General features: G+C 39.4%; 1 protein-coding gene across 1 annotated transcript in view; it reads right to left on the reverse strand.

Moving 5' to 3' along the window:
• The window catches only part of NECAB2 (N-terminal EF-hand calcium binding protein 2), a 319,048-nt gene that overhangs the window by 135,664 nt on the left and 168,268 nt on the right, over positions 1 to 15,116 (reverse strand). Inside the window, exon 5 of the mRNA XM_019535664.1 lies at positions 12,531 to 12,628. Coding sequence (XP_019391209.1) covers positions 12,531 to 12,628 — 98 coding nt within the window. The remainder of the gene's footprint in view (positions 1 to 12,530; positions 12,629 to 15,116) is intronic.

The following is a 15,116-nucleotide window of genomic DNA, read 5'->3' on the forward strand; positions in this document are numbered from 1 at the left end:
AGAATTTCTTTACTGTCTGAGCCCCCAAGGTCTGGAACAGCCTGCCATCGGAGGTGGTTCAAGCACCTACATTGAACACCTTCAAGAGCAAAATTGGATGCCTATCTTGCTGGGATTCTATGACCCCAGCTGACTTCCTGCCCTTTGGGCTGGGGGCTGGACTTGATGATTTTCCGAGGTCCCTTCCATGAAACTTTATTTTGCCTGTTCATTTAGTTGCATGTTTATGAAGATTAATGCCCATATTTGATATATAAATAATGTATAGTATTTAAGTCAATACTATATAAACATAAATATATAATGCATAATATATATATTATAAATAAATACACAATATATTATTTACAAGTACATGCACAGGCATAATTTTTATAATATTGCAAGCAGATGACTTTACCAGTGCCTTATGTAAAAAACTATTTAAATACTTAATGTCTAAATAATTAATACATCATATATATAAAATAAGCATTAAAGATGTAAGCAACTTCTAGCAGAAGGGACTAAGTCCTAAGACCTCTTTTCACATAGGACACTTTAGTATTACTTATAAGTAGGCTTCCCTACTACAGACAGCACCAATGCATGCTTACAGAATCAGACAATGCAATACAAGAGAAACAGTAAGTAAGGATCTGATGAAGATTTATGTACTAGTGTTTAATTAGGAGATGAAAGGATTCTTGAAGGGATTATCCACACAGCTACAAAATGAACTGTTTATAAGATATGATGGAGGTATACTCCTAAATCGTTAGCTTGTTCCCTGTTTATCCCAGTTATTGTCCTCTCAAGTACCAAGGGTCTGTGTTTATAGAGATTTTATTGATATCTCCTTAAGGGAGTTGTACATCACCATCTTAAACATACGGATTCCAGCACTTTGGCTGACAGAAACAGTTGATCTGAAAATTAGCAGGGTGCTGTATCAAAGCTGGAACTTCTAAAATTATTGTAGTGCAGGCAACGTCATCCAATTTGCAATTTCTTCCATCCTTTGTTCAGCTTAAAGTTGATCATACAGATTTGTGTCTTACATCTGATTCAATTATATGCATGGTAGAGGAAGCCTAGCTCTTCCTACAGAATGGTGCTAATTAACAGGTTACCATGTGTGAAAGTTCATGCGTGCAATGGAGACATTTACTTAGTTGACAAAATGCTAATCAATTATTTTGGCATAACCATAACTCTCCCCCTTGATTTCATAAGCCTTCAACAAACATCGAAGTTAGAAGTAGCTTGGGTAAACTAACTGAAGATTAGGTTTGTTATATAAGACAAATTGGGTAAAAAGTAGTTATTAGCAGAAATCTTGCCACATGTACTGTGAATAATGACTGTATACCATTGTACAGAAAAACATTATTCTCACAGCCAGTAGATTTTTTTTAAGCTAAGTTGGAACCATTCTTCTATACATTCTCTGGCAGGCAATACATCCAGATATTGGAGTCTGAATAGAATGTAATTTATCATTTTCTCCATGGTTCTTTTTCTTCCTAGTATGAAGATAACATATAGCTCCTTAGTTGCTACTAGTGACATTAAAAAACCCAAAACGAAACGATCTATTTTTATTTTAAAGTGCTAATTCACAATATCCTATTTATGCTTCTCATTGCATTCACAATACAAACCCTGCCTTCCCTGAAAATAGCACAAAGGAGGAGAACACAAGAACATTCTAATCCAGAAAATAAAATGCTTCCTTCTGGGGAGTCAGCCTGACATACAAAGCATCAAACGAAAACAAACCAATTCCCCCTCCCCCACAATTGCCTTTACTCTAAAGAGGTTTCCTTTCACTGTGAAAGAAAAGTGAATTTGCAGCTGCAGCAGGTGGCCCAGCATTAGAGAAATTCTGCCATGCTGTGCAGTTTATGGGAGCACAGCCAAAGGAAAGCAGCATGCTGCATTAAGGACCTGATTCTGTAAGGTGCTTAGTGCCCACAGCTCTCACTGGGAGATGAGAATACTGGCTATCTCTTGGAGGTACTCAGCATGATTGCGCCCTATGGCCTAGATGCTAAATGGATTCTATCTCTCATGTCTCTAAGGGAAGCAGCAGCTTTCCTTACACTCAGACCAAAGTGGGTGGGGGGGAAGTATTAACGTTAGAGTGTAATGCAGCGATAATAAAAGTATGGATGACTTCTATTGATTCTCTGTTAAGCAGTGAAAGCATCCAGGCAAACCAGCTAAGATGTGAGTTGCTATAGTCTTGATTCAAGATTTCCCAACATGTATTTGTGAATAACTCCCTTGACAAAAATCCTGTGGCAGCAGAGAAACTATAATATTACACACAGAGGAGAGTTTTAACCCTACATCTAGGGTCACTACAGGTGGGAGACAAGTAGGGCATCAGTTATCTGAACAAGGCCAAGTCACTCTGAATGAGCTGTCCCTTTTCACCTTCAGTTCCAGAAAAGCGGCAAAGAAATCTGCAATGCTTCATTTGCATTTATGAAGTGCAAAAACATTTAATCAATTCAATGTTAAATCACAATGTCAGGAATGCACATGTTACAACGACACTGACACATTTGATAAGTCACAGTGATGTCTTAAAGCATTTTACCTGCTATTGTTACAAATAAAACACAAAATTATACTTTGGTAAAAACTGACAAACACAAGTACTGCCATTACTGGACACACAGGAACTGGCAGCACAGACATATCAACCCTGCAATCTCAGGTGCATGCTGAAAGACATTCCAGGATTTTTAACAAAAAACCCCCTTATTATTTAGTTGCAGATTTCATCTGTAGGACAAAACAATCCTATTTATCTTCACATGGGGGTGTTGGGTCAATATACACATACCAGCACAAGGTTGTGCATGAGCTAGCTGACAGTTGTATACTTATGTGTGGCATGGCTAACACTTCAGACAGAGTGCCCTGTAGACATTTTCCCTCCTGTTAGGAATGAAATTATACTAAACATTTACATGGAAACAAGATATCTTCCATCCTGTGGCCCCAGTTGGAAATGGTTACATGGAAAAGCAGTATTAGAAATGTATGAAAGTCAAGGGAAGGTGGCCAACTTTATGCCATTTATGCCTTTGAAAGTCTTCCACTATAGGCTTAACTACCTTCAATGCAACAGAGCTGGCAATAGGACCTTTTCACAGGCCACCAGACCCTACTCCACAGGAAGTCCACAGTAGCATCCTTTGGAAACAACTGATCTAGGGTAAGGTTGAAGGTTCCTTGTCTAAGTGCTAGTTAGCTTTCACCTTCCTTACAGGTTCCTGATTAATCACTGCTAAGACCCATTCTCTATCTCAGAATGTAACATTATCAACATTACCAAAGAAATAGTATTGTTAGAGTAAGGAACCATCATTTACCAAGCTGGCCTGTTTCACTTTCTTGTTCTATTAAAGAACTGCTTTCCTGACAGGATCTGTTGCTGAAAAAATGACTCACTCTGGCCAGTCTTTATGCAAAAAGGCCAGATATTCATGGACTGAGTTACAACTGGGAGTGCTTAACCTTATGGCGTTCACCCCTGAGAAAAGAACACTTACTAATTATAATACTAGGTATTTACTTAATTTGTACCTCCAGTCCTAGTAATAAATACAGCAACTATATGAAACACTAAAGACCATGAAGAATCCTGCAGGGCAGAACAAGGGATATAGCAGAATGGAAATAAAATGGAATTCAATAGCTAACACCAATGAAATCTTTCTTAGAAGAGCCTGCCATCTTAAGCAATGCGACACTTACACAGTAGACCAAACTGGAAATTGGGAAATACACTTTAAGAGTATGTGTTAGATGGGTAAATCAATTTTTTCCATCTCTCTTCTCTGAGATTCCATTAACTCTGTGACAGTACTCAAATGGACATATAAACCAGTGGGTAACAAGTACGTAGACAGATGTAGGTTCAATCTGAAAGCCTCGTTAACAGTGAAATCCTCCTTCAGAGCATTACAGAGTAATTGAGTTTCTCTGCAATTAAGCTGGTCATAACAAATCAGTAAAGACATAAAAATTCATCAACTGGGCTTTTCAACAAGAGAATTTGCTTTAGTGAATGCATCTCAGTGCTCCCAGGCAGACAGGGAGGCAGTAGGAAGGACCTCTACCTACAGTGACCTTACATTGATCGTGACATTTTTATAATCAAAAGTCTCACACTGTACAGAAGATAAACCATGAATAGGCACTACTTACAGCAATGGTGATTCTTTGAGATGTTTTGTTATAAGAATCCTTCCCTTGTTGTGCCCATGCCTCACATGTGCAAGACTGCAGTCTTTAATAGGCAGTGACAAGGGAACTGAGCTTACCCCTGCAGGTCCTGTATCCCCCCCAATGCTTGAGGTCAAACAGAAGCAGTTGGGGGTGTTCTGCCCTATGCTCTTTTGCTGATTCAGAATTCCAACAGAGATGTAGCTGAAGGAGTGGGGAAATGGAAGACTGGTCACGGGATCCAAAGAGACAAAACGTCTCAAAGAAACTTAATTATGGCCAGTGAGTAACCTTTAATTCAGCAGTTCCCACTTGTGGTGACTTGCCATTGTTCTCCAATTCAGAAGAGAGAGAAGAGTTCATGGAGTCCTTGGCCCAAGCTAGGCAAGGATTGAATAACTATTTACCTGAATTTAAAGCATAAATTGAGCTCCAAGTAGCTTCTCTTTGGATTCCTGGTTTAGGAGCTGCAGAAGTTGCCTGAGCATTCACTGAGTAAGCCTTGATTTGTGGAGGGAGGGGCAGGCCTTCTAATCTGCAGTACATTGAATATATAGCACTGGGTGTTTCACCTGGACAATCTGCAAGAAGGGTTGGGTTAGCCCTGCTTCCCTTTGTTCAGTACCACATATGTACTGGGCAAAAAAGATGAGGTAGAATTTGGGACTGTGAGACTATAAATGTCCAGACAGTATCTGGTAAGTAGCTATGTAGACCTCCTTGGCTAAGGGAGTCGCATAAGTACAAAACACTATGCAGCCAAACAGCACAAGATTGTTGCTTTGTTGGACTTTCCCTGACTTTTGAGATCATGAATGTCATGAACCAAAACCTACTTAGAAGGCCTGTGCCTGTACTGACTTGGAATCTAAGATAGCACCTAACAATTATGTGGACTGAGGAGGAGCGAACGATGACTTTTGATGGCTCTCTTAGATGGAGAAAAGTGAGGCTTCCCCTCAAAGTCTAGATATTAGGTCAATGCTGGTGAAAAAAGGAAGTTCTCTGATCTGATTCCTAAATAATTTTCTCCTGGTAACAGACATATTAACAGACCTTAGTGTTGACTTGGGCTCCTTTACATAATGGAACAAATCTTCTGTACAGGAGATGAAAACAACTGGTCTTCAAATCCCTGATAAACATTTATCTAAAATGTTCTTAGGAATCTCTAGAGATGCAGATTCTGCCACCTCCAGACAAATCTACTCCATTGCTTAATTATCTTTAGTTTTTCCTAATGTCTAATGGAAAGGTACCTTGCTGAAATTTAAGGGCATTTATACACATGCTCTGGGAATGTGTGTGTGTTGGGTGGGAGGGGAGGCGAGAGGGAGGGAGCCACTCTAAATAAAACACCTGGAGCATCTCATGTATCAGCATCCCTGCTGGGGATGCTTTATCTGAAGCTCATTGAATGCGGAAGGCTGCTGGAGCATGGTAATTGCCATGCTCCAGCACACTTGATTAATAGAGTCTGCTCTGATATGCTAGAATAACAGCACGTCAGAGCAGCCTCCTTGCTCATGTATAGGCACCCTAAGCCTACTATTTCTTGTCCTATTCCAAAGGATAAGGAGAATAATTTATTACCTACTTTGCAGATACTTATCACATATTTGAATGCTGTTATGTTTCCATTTGTTCTTCTCTTCTCTAAACTAAACAAACACAATTATTTCAATATTTCCTCATCAGTCATCTTTTCCAGAACTCTAACCATGTTTGCTAAGCTCATCTGGACTTTCTCCAATTGGTCCCTGACTTTTCAGAAGCAGTGCCCAAAACTGGATACAGTACTCCAACTGAGGCCTTTCCAGCATTGAGCAGAGTGAAAGGATTATCTAACTCATGTTACATGATATTCCCTGTTAATACAGCTCCATGTGGAATTTGCTTTTTTCCACAGAAGTAGGATGCAGCTGATTCATGTTCAGTTTGTGACCCACCATGGCCCTATTTGTCTTCAGAACTGCTGCCTTACCCAGCCACTCATATCTTGGCTTTGTACACTTGATTATTTCTACAATACAATAGTACTTTGCACTTGTCCTTATGGAACTGCAATCTATTTACTTCAGATAATTTCTCTACCTTTTCAAGATAATTTAAAATTCTGATCCTGTCCACCAAAGGAACCCCTCTGAGCTCTTGTCATCAGCAAATGTAAAAAGCATTCTCACTATGTTAAGTGAGAAAGTTTGAATTGGATGAATTTGTTCCATTATGTAAAGGAGTTGAGAACTGGATGATGGAATTGCTTTATATTTTTTTATTACATAGTAGCGGTGCCCTGTCTGTTCTGGGAGTGTGTAACGAACATTTTGTAATCAGTGCTTCTCTGAGAAATCATGCAAGTTTTGGTTTATATTAAGGATTCAAAATGTGGATATATCCAAATTTTATTTGAACCAGCTTGCTCTAGAAATCTGACTCCAATTTCATACTTATCTCAAAGGTAGTTTTCATTATGTCATTATTTCTTCTGTTCTGAGAGTACCACTACACTCACCCCATGTTTGTACACAGGCAAATCAACTGCTTGTGTATCCCTGAAGTCCCATACAAGCCCTATTTTAAGGACTTAAAGGAGTTAGAAGTTTTCTAGGGCTGGCTTACACTGCAGAAGTAGGGGACTTACAGATGACCCCTGTGCCTGTGCCAAACCCAACCAGCTCTGCAGAGCCTGTGAACAGTCATGCTCTGATGATTCTACTGATTATGCTAGGTAAAACCAGAAAAAGTAGTGGCTAAAAATATGTAAAAGCACCCATACATACTGGCTCTGTGGATATAGGGAAAGCAGTGGATGTGATATACTTTGACTTTAGCTAGGCTTTTGATGCAGTCTCCCACAGCATTTCTGCAAGCAACTGAGGAAGTATGGGTTGGTTGGATGGATGGACTGTAAGGTAGACAGAAAGCTGGCTGGATCGTTATGCTCAATGGATAGCGATCAATGGCTCGCTATCTAGTTGGCAGCCAATATCAAATGGAGTGCCCCAGGCATTAGTCCTGGGTCTGGTTTTGTTCAATATCTTCATTAATAATCTGGAATATGGGATGGAGTGCACCATAAACAAGTTCATGGATGACACCAAACTAAGGGTGTAGTAGATATGCTGGAGGGTAGGGCTAGGATTCAGAATGGTGAGACACATTGGAGAATTGGGCCACAAAAGATCTCAGTGAGTTAACAGTGTGCACTTGTTGCCAAGAAGGCTAACGGCCTATTAGGAATGTTGCCAGCAGATTGAGGGAAGTAATTATTCCCTGCTATTCTGTACTAGTGAGGCCACATCTGGAGTTCTGTGTCCAGTTTTGCCCCCACCCCACTATAGAAAGTATGCGGACAAGTTAGAGAGTATCCAGCAGAGGGCAACAAAAATGATGAGGGACCTGACATACATGACTTCTGAGGAGAGGCTGAAGGAACTGGGCTTGTTTAGTCTGCAGAAGAGAAGACTGAGAGGGGGATTTGATAACAGCCTTTCACTACCTGAAGGGTGTTTCCAAAGAGGAGGCAGATGACAGAACAAGGACCAATGACCGGTCTCAGATTGCAGCAAGGGAAGTTTAGGTTGGATATTATGAAAAACTCTGTCACTCAGAGAATGGTGAAGCACTGGAATATGGGTTAACTAGAGAGGTGATGGAATCTCCATCCTCAGAGGTTTTTAAGGCTTGGCTAAATAAAGCCCTGGCTGGAATGATCTAGTTGGGGATGGTCCTGTTTGAACAGGGGGTTAAACTGTTCAAAGCAGGTTAAAGATGACCTCTTGAGGTCCCTTCCAACCCTAATTTCTTATGAGTCTATGCATTCAAAACCTAAAAAGTGACAAAAGGAAGAAAATTCCTGTTGCTAGGTTTGATTACTGGGAAAACTTCCAATCAACTCGCAAAACAAACCTGTTTGAAAACTGCAGAGTAAGTTTTTTTCCTCTGTAGAAAACAACTTTGTTTCTGGATTCTTACACCAGTTTGCTACAGCCAGAAGAATGCTTTTATGAAACATTTATTGATGCATTTTGCACCTCTCTAGTTACAGCTTCTCTATAGGGAGCTCATGTTCTCCTGTGAATTCATTCATGATTTGCCAAATTGTTTGTGAAGGACTCTTGATAGATTTGTTTGCTTGTCAGCAGTTCTAATAATCTATGAACAGATCATGAAGTGATGACTGGACACACTATGAAGAGAAACATCTCATGTGACCTGACTGAATGAGCAAAACTATTAGACATTGGGTTTCTGGTAGGAATATTTGCAAAAAGAACAAAGATGGTCTTGTGGTTAAAATAATGCATCTGAGAATTGGGACATCTGGAGGAATACCCTGGTTCTGCTTGTAGAATTAATTTATCTCTATGTGCTTTTGTCCTCATCCAATAACAGGAATGATGTATCCTTTCCTTACAAAGTATCAGAAGGGTAAATCTATAAATTCTGATCATGTATTCAGATTACTGTTGTAATGAGGACCATCAGTACCTAGATAAAATGAATTATTAATCTGAAAATATTTATTTCCATGAGTACTTTAGCATTCCCTTAAGATGCGTTTCATCAAACATTTCTGTTGGCAAACTTGCTTGCAGTAATATTTGGATAGCACAAATATAAGGGAGGCATGAACAGAAAAAAATTAATCTAAAAAAATTAGAATCTTTCTGACATTTTTCATTATACATATGGCTTTATTAGTTAGAGATATTAATTTAAAAAAGAACCCTCAAGTATTTAGCCAGTGTTGACTGAAAGGTTAAATCATCAGTTTAAAACAGCAAAATATTAATACTTTGAACACTTTATTCAGTTTTCATACAGTGCTCTTCCCCAGTACATAAAAAACACCCTGAGGTTAAACTAAATACACCAGGACGTTTAACTAATAGCCAGAGAAGAGAATAAAATTTAGATGTTTTCTGACCTAGTCCAGTTCCTAAAGCTTCCTACTGTTACTAAACCTGTAACATTAAATTATTCAAATTTCCTTAACTTCAGAAGCAAATGAAAAGAAGATTTTGACTTGGACTATGCCAAAGAGAACTGGAATTCAGTCTGTGAATGAGTGAGGAGACTTAATAAATGGTGAGAACCTCTTTATTTTGCTCAGCTTTCAGCAGACTGAACAGCTCCTTATCAGAGCAAAAGACAGACTATTTTTTCTCTTGATGAAATGTATGTAATAAATGTACAGTGCAGGAAGGGAAGTTTGTAATTGTAGGAGGATTAACGATTTTTTAAAATATTATGGATAATAAGTCAGGTCTGGTTTATTACATTATTTATAAAGAACACAAGGGAATTGATTAAAATGGAATATCAAATGTAAATCTATTTATCGACTACATGGAAATATGCCAATGAATGACTCGCTTCTCTGGCAAAATATTTCTCTGGGGCATTCATTCAGTTGGGTTTTCCAGATATTTATTTATAAAGTTTGTAAGCCTTTAGATTTGATACAATTGTTAATGGTCCATTATTTACTAATTGGTTTATTAAGGTATTGTGCATCATATTTGGAAAAAGTAGAGACCCATTTGCATACATAAAAATGCATACTTATGCAGACATGCAGAACTGCTTTTCTGAATGCAGTTTTGCTAAATGCACACATAAATGGTACTTTATTTCCCCAACCACTTAACTGTTTTTGAACAAAAAGCCCTGTGGTATTTATTATATACTGAAAATATGTTGCTATATTTTTGAAAGAACCTCAATATGGCTTCTAATTTGGAAGGTGTACTTAACTGAAAGTTTAAGAGATGGGATATAGGCATGAGATTCTCAAAGGCTCTCAAAGTCAGTGCAAACCTGCTCCAAGTTTACTTCAATAAAAAAGAATTAGGCCAATTCTGAGACCTCCTGAAAATCCTATCATAGGCATCTAAATACCTGAACCACTGGTAGAACTGCACCAGGAACTATAAATAAAAACAGTACAACTCATGACTCAGCTGAGATCCTTCAAATACTTTCTGGCTTATAAAATTGCTGAGCAGGTACAACTGTATACTACAAAATCCTTATGCCATTATTCACTTCACATATTATTTTCACCTTGATTTAATAAACTGTCCTTGAACTTTTAAGGTTTATCAGGCATTAATAGGAAATGTCTACCATCATCATGTTATTGCCAAGATCCAGATGATATTGCTAACTAAGAAAGAGCTCTTCCCAATTATTTGCTTCATTGACATCAAGTTTGCATTGCAGTTGAGGTATCATATGTAACCTTTTTATTATTCATGTGGTTTTCTCTGCTATAGCTTATGTTGGCTACAATGAACCAAAGTGCTTGAATGGAGCAAAAGGGAAAAATCCACTTGGATAAGATCAACATATTAATATTTCAAGTGCTGTAGAATTCTCAGCCTTTAAGATGCCGAGAGAATTTTTCACTTTCTGAAGAATTTACATTTTTTTCTAGTTTAAAGACAACAGAAAAAACAAAGCTTGCTTCATTGATTATACGTAAACCAATATCCACATATCTGATTAAGATAATTTGTTTGTTTTTTTTATACTGATGCCTAAAATGCTGATGCTTTAGCCATTTTAGAATAAAAAATAATGATTTTTACAAATGTATTTGTTTTCAGTATAGGCTATCATATGAAGCGTCTTATAGGGTACATACAGATGTCTGGAGAGGTTAGTTTGCCCTGATGCAGAATTTACACTTAGATCTCTGGTTAGGTGGATCTAAGTGAGAACCATACACATGTTCAAGATAGTTGGATTGGTCCAAAAATGGCAGCTGATCTAAGTCAACACTACCTCCAACGCACACCTAAGTTAGATCACGTTGGCCATTTTTAGACTGATTTAACTGTCCTGAACTTCTGTATAGTTCCCAGAACAGCCCCAGGGCTGGGAAAGCCCAGGCACTGGCCTCAGCCCTGGGGCTGCTCTTTTCCTATCCCTTCTCTAGTCCTGGGCTATTTTTAGCACCCCGCACTCCCTGCTTCCCCAGCCCCTCCCTCCCCCTGCCCCCAAATGGACAATGCTGTCTCCTGCAAAACAGTCAGACCCCGCTCTACCCCCCCCCACTCTTACCCATCAAGCTGGCCAAACACCCCATCCCACAAATACCTCCTAGTGCTGGTTTTACCAGCATTCACCAATGCCAGGAGCTGAGGAAATAAGTTGGAGTGGGGAGAGGGGCAGGAAGGATGGAGGGAGTTGGTTCACTCTGGGGGTGGGGGGTCAGGGGGATAAAAATAGCCCCTGGTCCTGGGAGTCAGGTAAAAAAGCCCCCAAGCCTCCCTGTGGTTCCTCCAAGCCCCCCTGATTGAGCCAAACCTGCTTGGAACCCACCAACCCTTCCCACAGATGCCACCAGCCCCTCCTGAGCCTGGCTACCTCCCTAGTTTCTCCAAGCCCCCACTTCTCGCCCCCACCATCCCAACTTACCTTAGATTAGGTAGACATTTTTAGCTTCTCCTAACCTCCCTAAGGAATAGGCACTTTGTAGAAAGACATTAAATGGCTATGTCTAAAACAGACATTTTTTAAATAAAGAGATTAGTGAAATACAGCAGAGTCGCATCTTACCCAGGAGTTGCATTCTGAAGTCAGCATGTAAGGCGAAAATCACATATAGTTGAAAATCCCTTAAATTGCCTTTCCCGCCCAGCTCTTGTGGTAAGCAGCTGCCGCCAGGCCCAGACAAGGTGGGTGCGGCACTGCACAGCCCGTGCTTGCAGTGCAACAGCTGCGCCTTCTGCATGCACTCCTCGCCCCTCTCGTCCTGCACCGCTTCATCCTGCCAGGGCAGTCAGCTGAGTGTGAGCGAGCTGCTGCCCCACAGTCATGCCAGTGCGTGCAGGCAGTACCACGTGGCGCTGCACTATGCGCCATGCCCTGGCCAGCAGCCAGCCCCAGCAGCTGAGCACATATAGCTGAATTTGTGTAAGTTAAATGCACGCAAGATACGACTCCATTGTAAGAACAGCCTAAACTGTTTCATTATTTCTTACCAACTTTTTGAAGTTAGTATGCATTAACAACCACGTCATTTTATCCCCTGGGTTTTAAAGGTAAGATTTTGCCTCTCAAATTCCTTACTTAGCTTAACAGTGAAGTTACACTTATTTCTCCCATGACCACTTCAGAAGCACGTTATTCTTTCTGATGTTGTTGTTTCAGGTGCTGTCACCTCTATCGCTTTAAGTAAAATGAGTCAGAAAAAGTGTTAGCCCTCCTCCCACAGGGCCAAAGAAGGCAGATGAAAGCACTTATGTAGATTTACTTGCATGACATAAGCTATAACAAAAAAGATGGTAACTCACCCTCTTGGTATAGTCCATGGCTTTCAAAATGGAGAGGTTAAGGGTTTCCAATGAAGCCAAGACATCTTCATAATCTCCCATATGATCAGCAAAATAATCTGGAGAAACAATATGGGACAAAGGGAAGAATACAGGAAACTTAATGCTCCAGGTCTGTTCAGGGTTACAAGATCATTTTTGATGAAGAGAAAAGTTTAAGAAGAAGAACTGAAGTACATATTTGAGAAAGACATAAGTGCAATTAGTACAAAACTTATTTCTGTATTTTCTTTTAACACTGTATTTTCTCCTAAAGAACAAACTAACAGCTTCCATGCTGAAGAAATGTGGGACTTGGCAGTACTGAATGTGTGTATGGCTTAACTGCCCCTTTGATTTTACTTTTTAACCTAGACTTTCACATGACAGGTGATGACTTATGTCAATCTGTACCATGATTTTCAGACATGGGCAAACATTCACTATGGCATAGGATGGAATTACACAGCTCATTTCCATTTGAGTACACCAGATCTAAGCCTCAGTTGTTTTGTTGTTGTGCTCACATGCAGACTATTATTCTAAGACAAATGACACCCCTGAGAAACTTTCATGAGAAAATTTGTTATCTACAGAAATTACACATTTATAAAACAGAAATGATGACAAATTATGGGTGGCAGCATCACAGTTCTACAGTAAGAGTTTGGAATCTAGAAACTAAGTTAATGAATTTATGTGTAATTAATATAAACTAGAATTAAAATGCATTGCCGAGCATTAGTGAAAATTCATAATTGGCATCACATCTCCATCAAAGTCAGCTAAAAATAAACTTCAGGAGACAATTCCATTAATTAGTTTCTTTTGAATTAAAACATAATTAATTAAAACTGCATATATTTATTTACAGCCTGAGAATGTTTCCAAGTGGCTTGCGAGATGAAGATATTGGCAGCCACAGGAATGACAGCAAAGCGAGACTCCAGTATGATTTCTTGTACCTCATCACTGACCCATAGATATGCCAAATGGCTAATTCTTGGCAGCAGCAGATTATTTTTTCACATGAAAATGAAAACATAAATCACTGTATAGAGCTGCTTTTCAAAAAGAAGGTAGAGGAAGTCTACTTTAGAGATGTTAAAGTAAAATGTTTTCATGTGATTCAAAAATGTCAGGGACAAAAACTCTATTGTTTACAGGGGGGCGTACTTTAACACTGTATGCCCCCATGTAATATACAATTGATATGGTTGCTAGCCACAAAACCTACATATCAGCTTGCACAGCAAAGTGCAGGAAAACAATCTTTATGTGAATACTGGTAATTACCCATCCATAAGCAGATACCTACAGCTCTTTTTTGTCATGTATTTTAATTACAGAGATTATGGATCAATCCCATATATTCATTGTTCCCAAAGTAATATGAGCTCACTCTGGACAACAGCAGTATAATTTTTTTTTATGAGTTTGTCAGAAAAAGAAAAGAAAGGTATCAAACAATGATAATAGTTCGGTTGTATTTTCATGTGAAGTTTATACCTTGACATGCAGTTACTAGTTTATTGGGTTGGCATGGTAGACAAGGAGGTTTCATCAAAAAAGGAATGAAGTAAATGTCATTGTCAAACAAGACTCAATTTCTCGTGTGTCAGATTTCAGCAAATGGAGCCAGCTGACTAGTTTAGGACTAGAAATTGGAGCATAGTAAGTTATTAAAAAAAATCTAGTTTATGTATTAGTGTTCCCCCTATTAAATCTCAAGCTATAATTATGGGCTTATTCAATGCTACTTCCCTGTGCTAAATAATAAAACCATGCAGCAGGAAATCAGGAAAGTGCAACCTCCATTCTATACTATGGTCAACAGCATAAAGTTTCCTACTCAGAGGTTTTTAAGGACCAGTTATAGCAGCACACACTCAAAGAAACATCACTAAGTTAATATGCGCCTTTACTGAACTACTACAACTGGCTGTAGTAAAGATACAGAGGCCTTCAAAGATATTCAGGATGAAACCCTAGCTACTCTGAGCTCAGCATAAACATACCAGCAAACATACTAATGTTCATCAGGGCCTGACTGGCCTCTAGGAGCTGGATTGCAAAATGTATAAATGCTACTATTCAACAGCAAAGATAACCTGTGCCCCTTTGAAGTTGGAAAGAAGAATGTGACTGGCAAGTGCTTTTCTGTGTCATTAAAAACAAAACAAACCCAAAATAAATCATGCCCTCCTGTCGCAGGACATTGAAGTGCCCTGCTCCTAGAGAAAAGTTACAGGTGCTGGTTGCTGGGGCAACTGCAGTTCTGTCAGTTGACCAGAAGAGGGCAGGGCCTGGCCCATATAAACAGCCTAGGCTGAGGCCAAGCAGGCAGTTCTCTGCTAACATCAAAGGGTGAAGGAGCTCTGCTGGAGCACTGCAGCCTAAAGAAGCTGGATGGCCTGAACAGCTTCAGCTTGAGGATACTGGGAGGAGAAAGCCCTGGTAGGGATCTGAGTAATGATTAGCCAGGCAGCATAGAGGTTTACATTTTTGCCAGGAGGCTTAGTTTGAGTTGTAGCCGATTGGCTTATGGTTTTGCTTTGTTGTTACACT

This window comes from Crocodylus porosus, unplaced genomic scaffold, assembly GCF_001723895.1.
Source record: "Crocodylus porosus isolate Cpor-Errol unplaced genomic scaffold, CroPor_comp1, whole genome shotgun sequence".
Taxonomy (NCBI): domain Eukaryota; kingdom Metazoa; phylum Chordata; order Crocodylia; family Crocodylidae; genus Crocodylus; species Crocodylus porosus.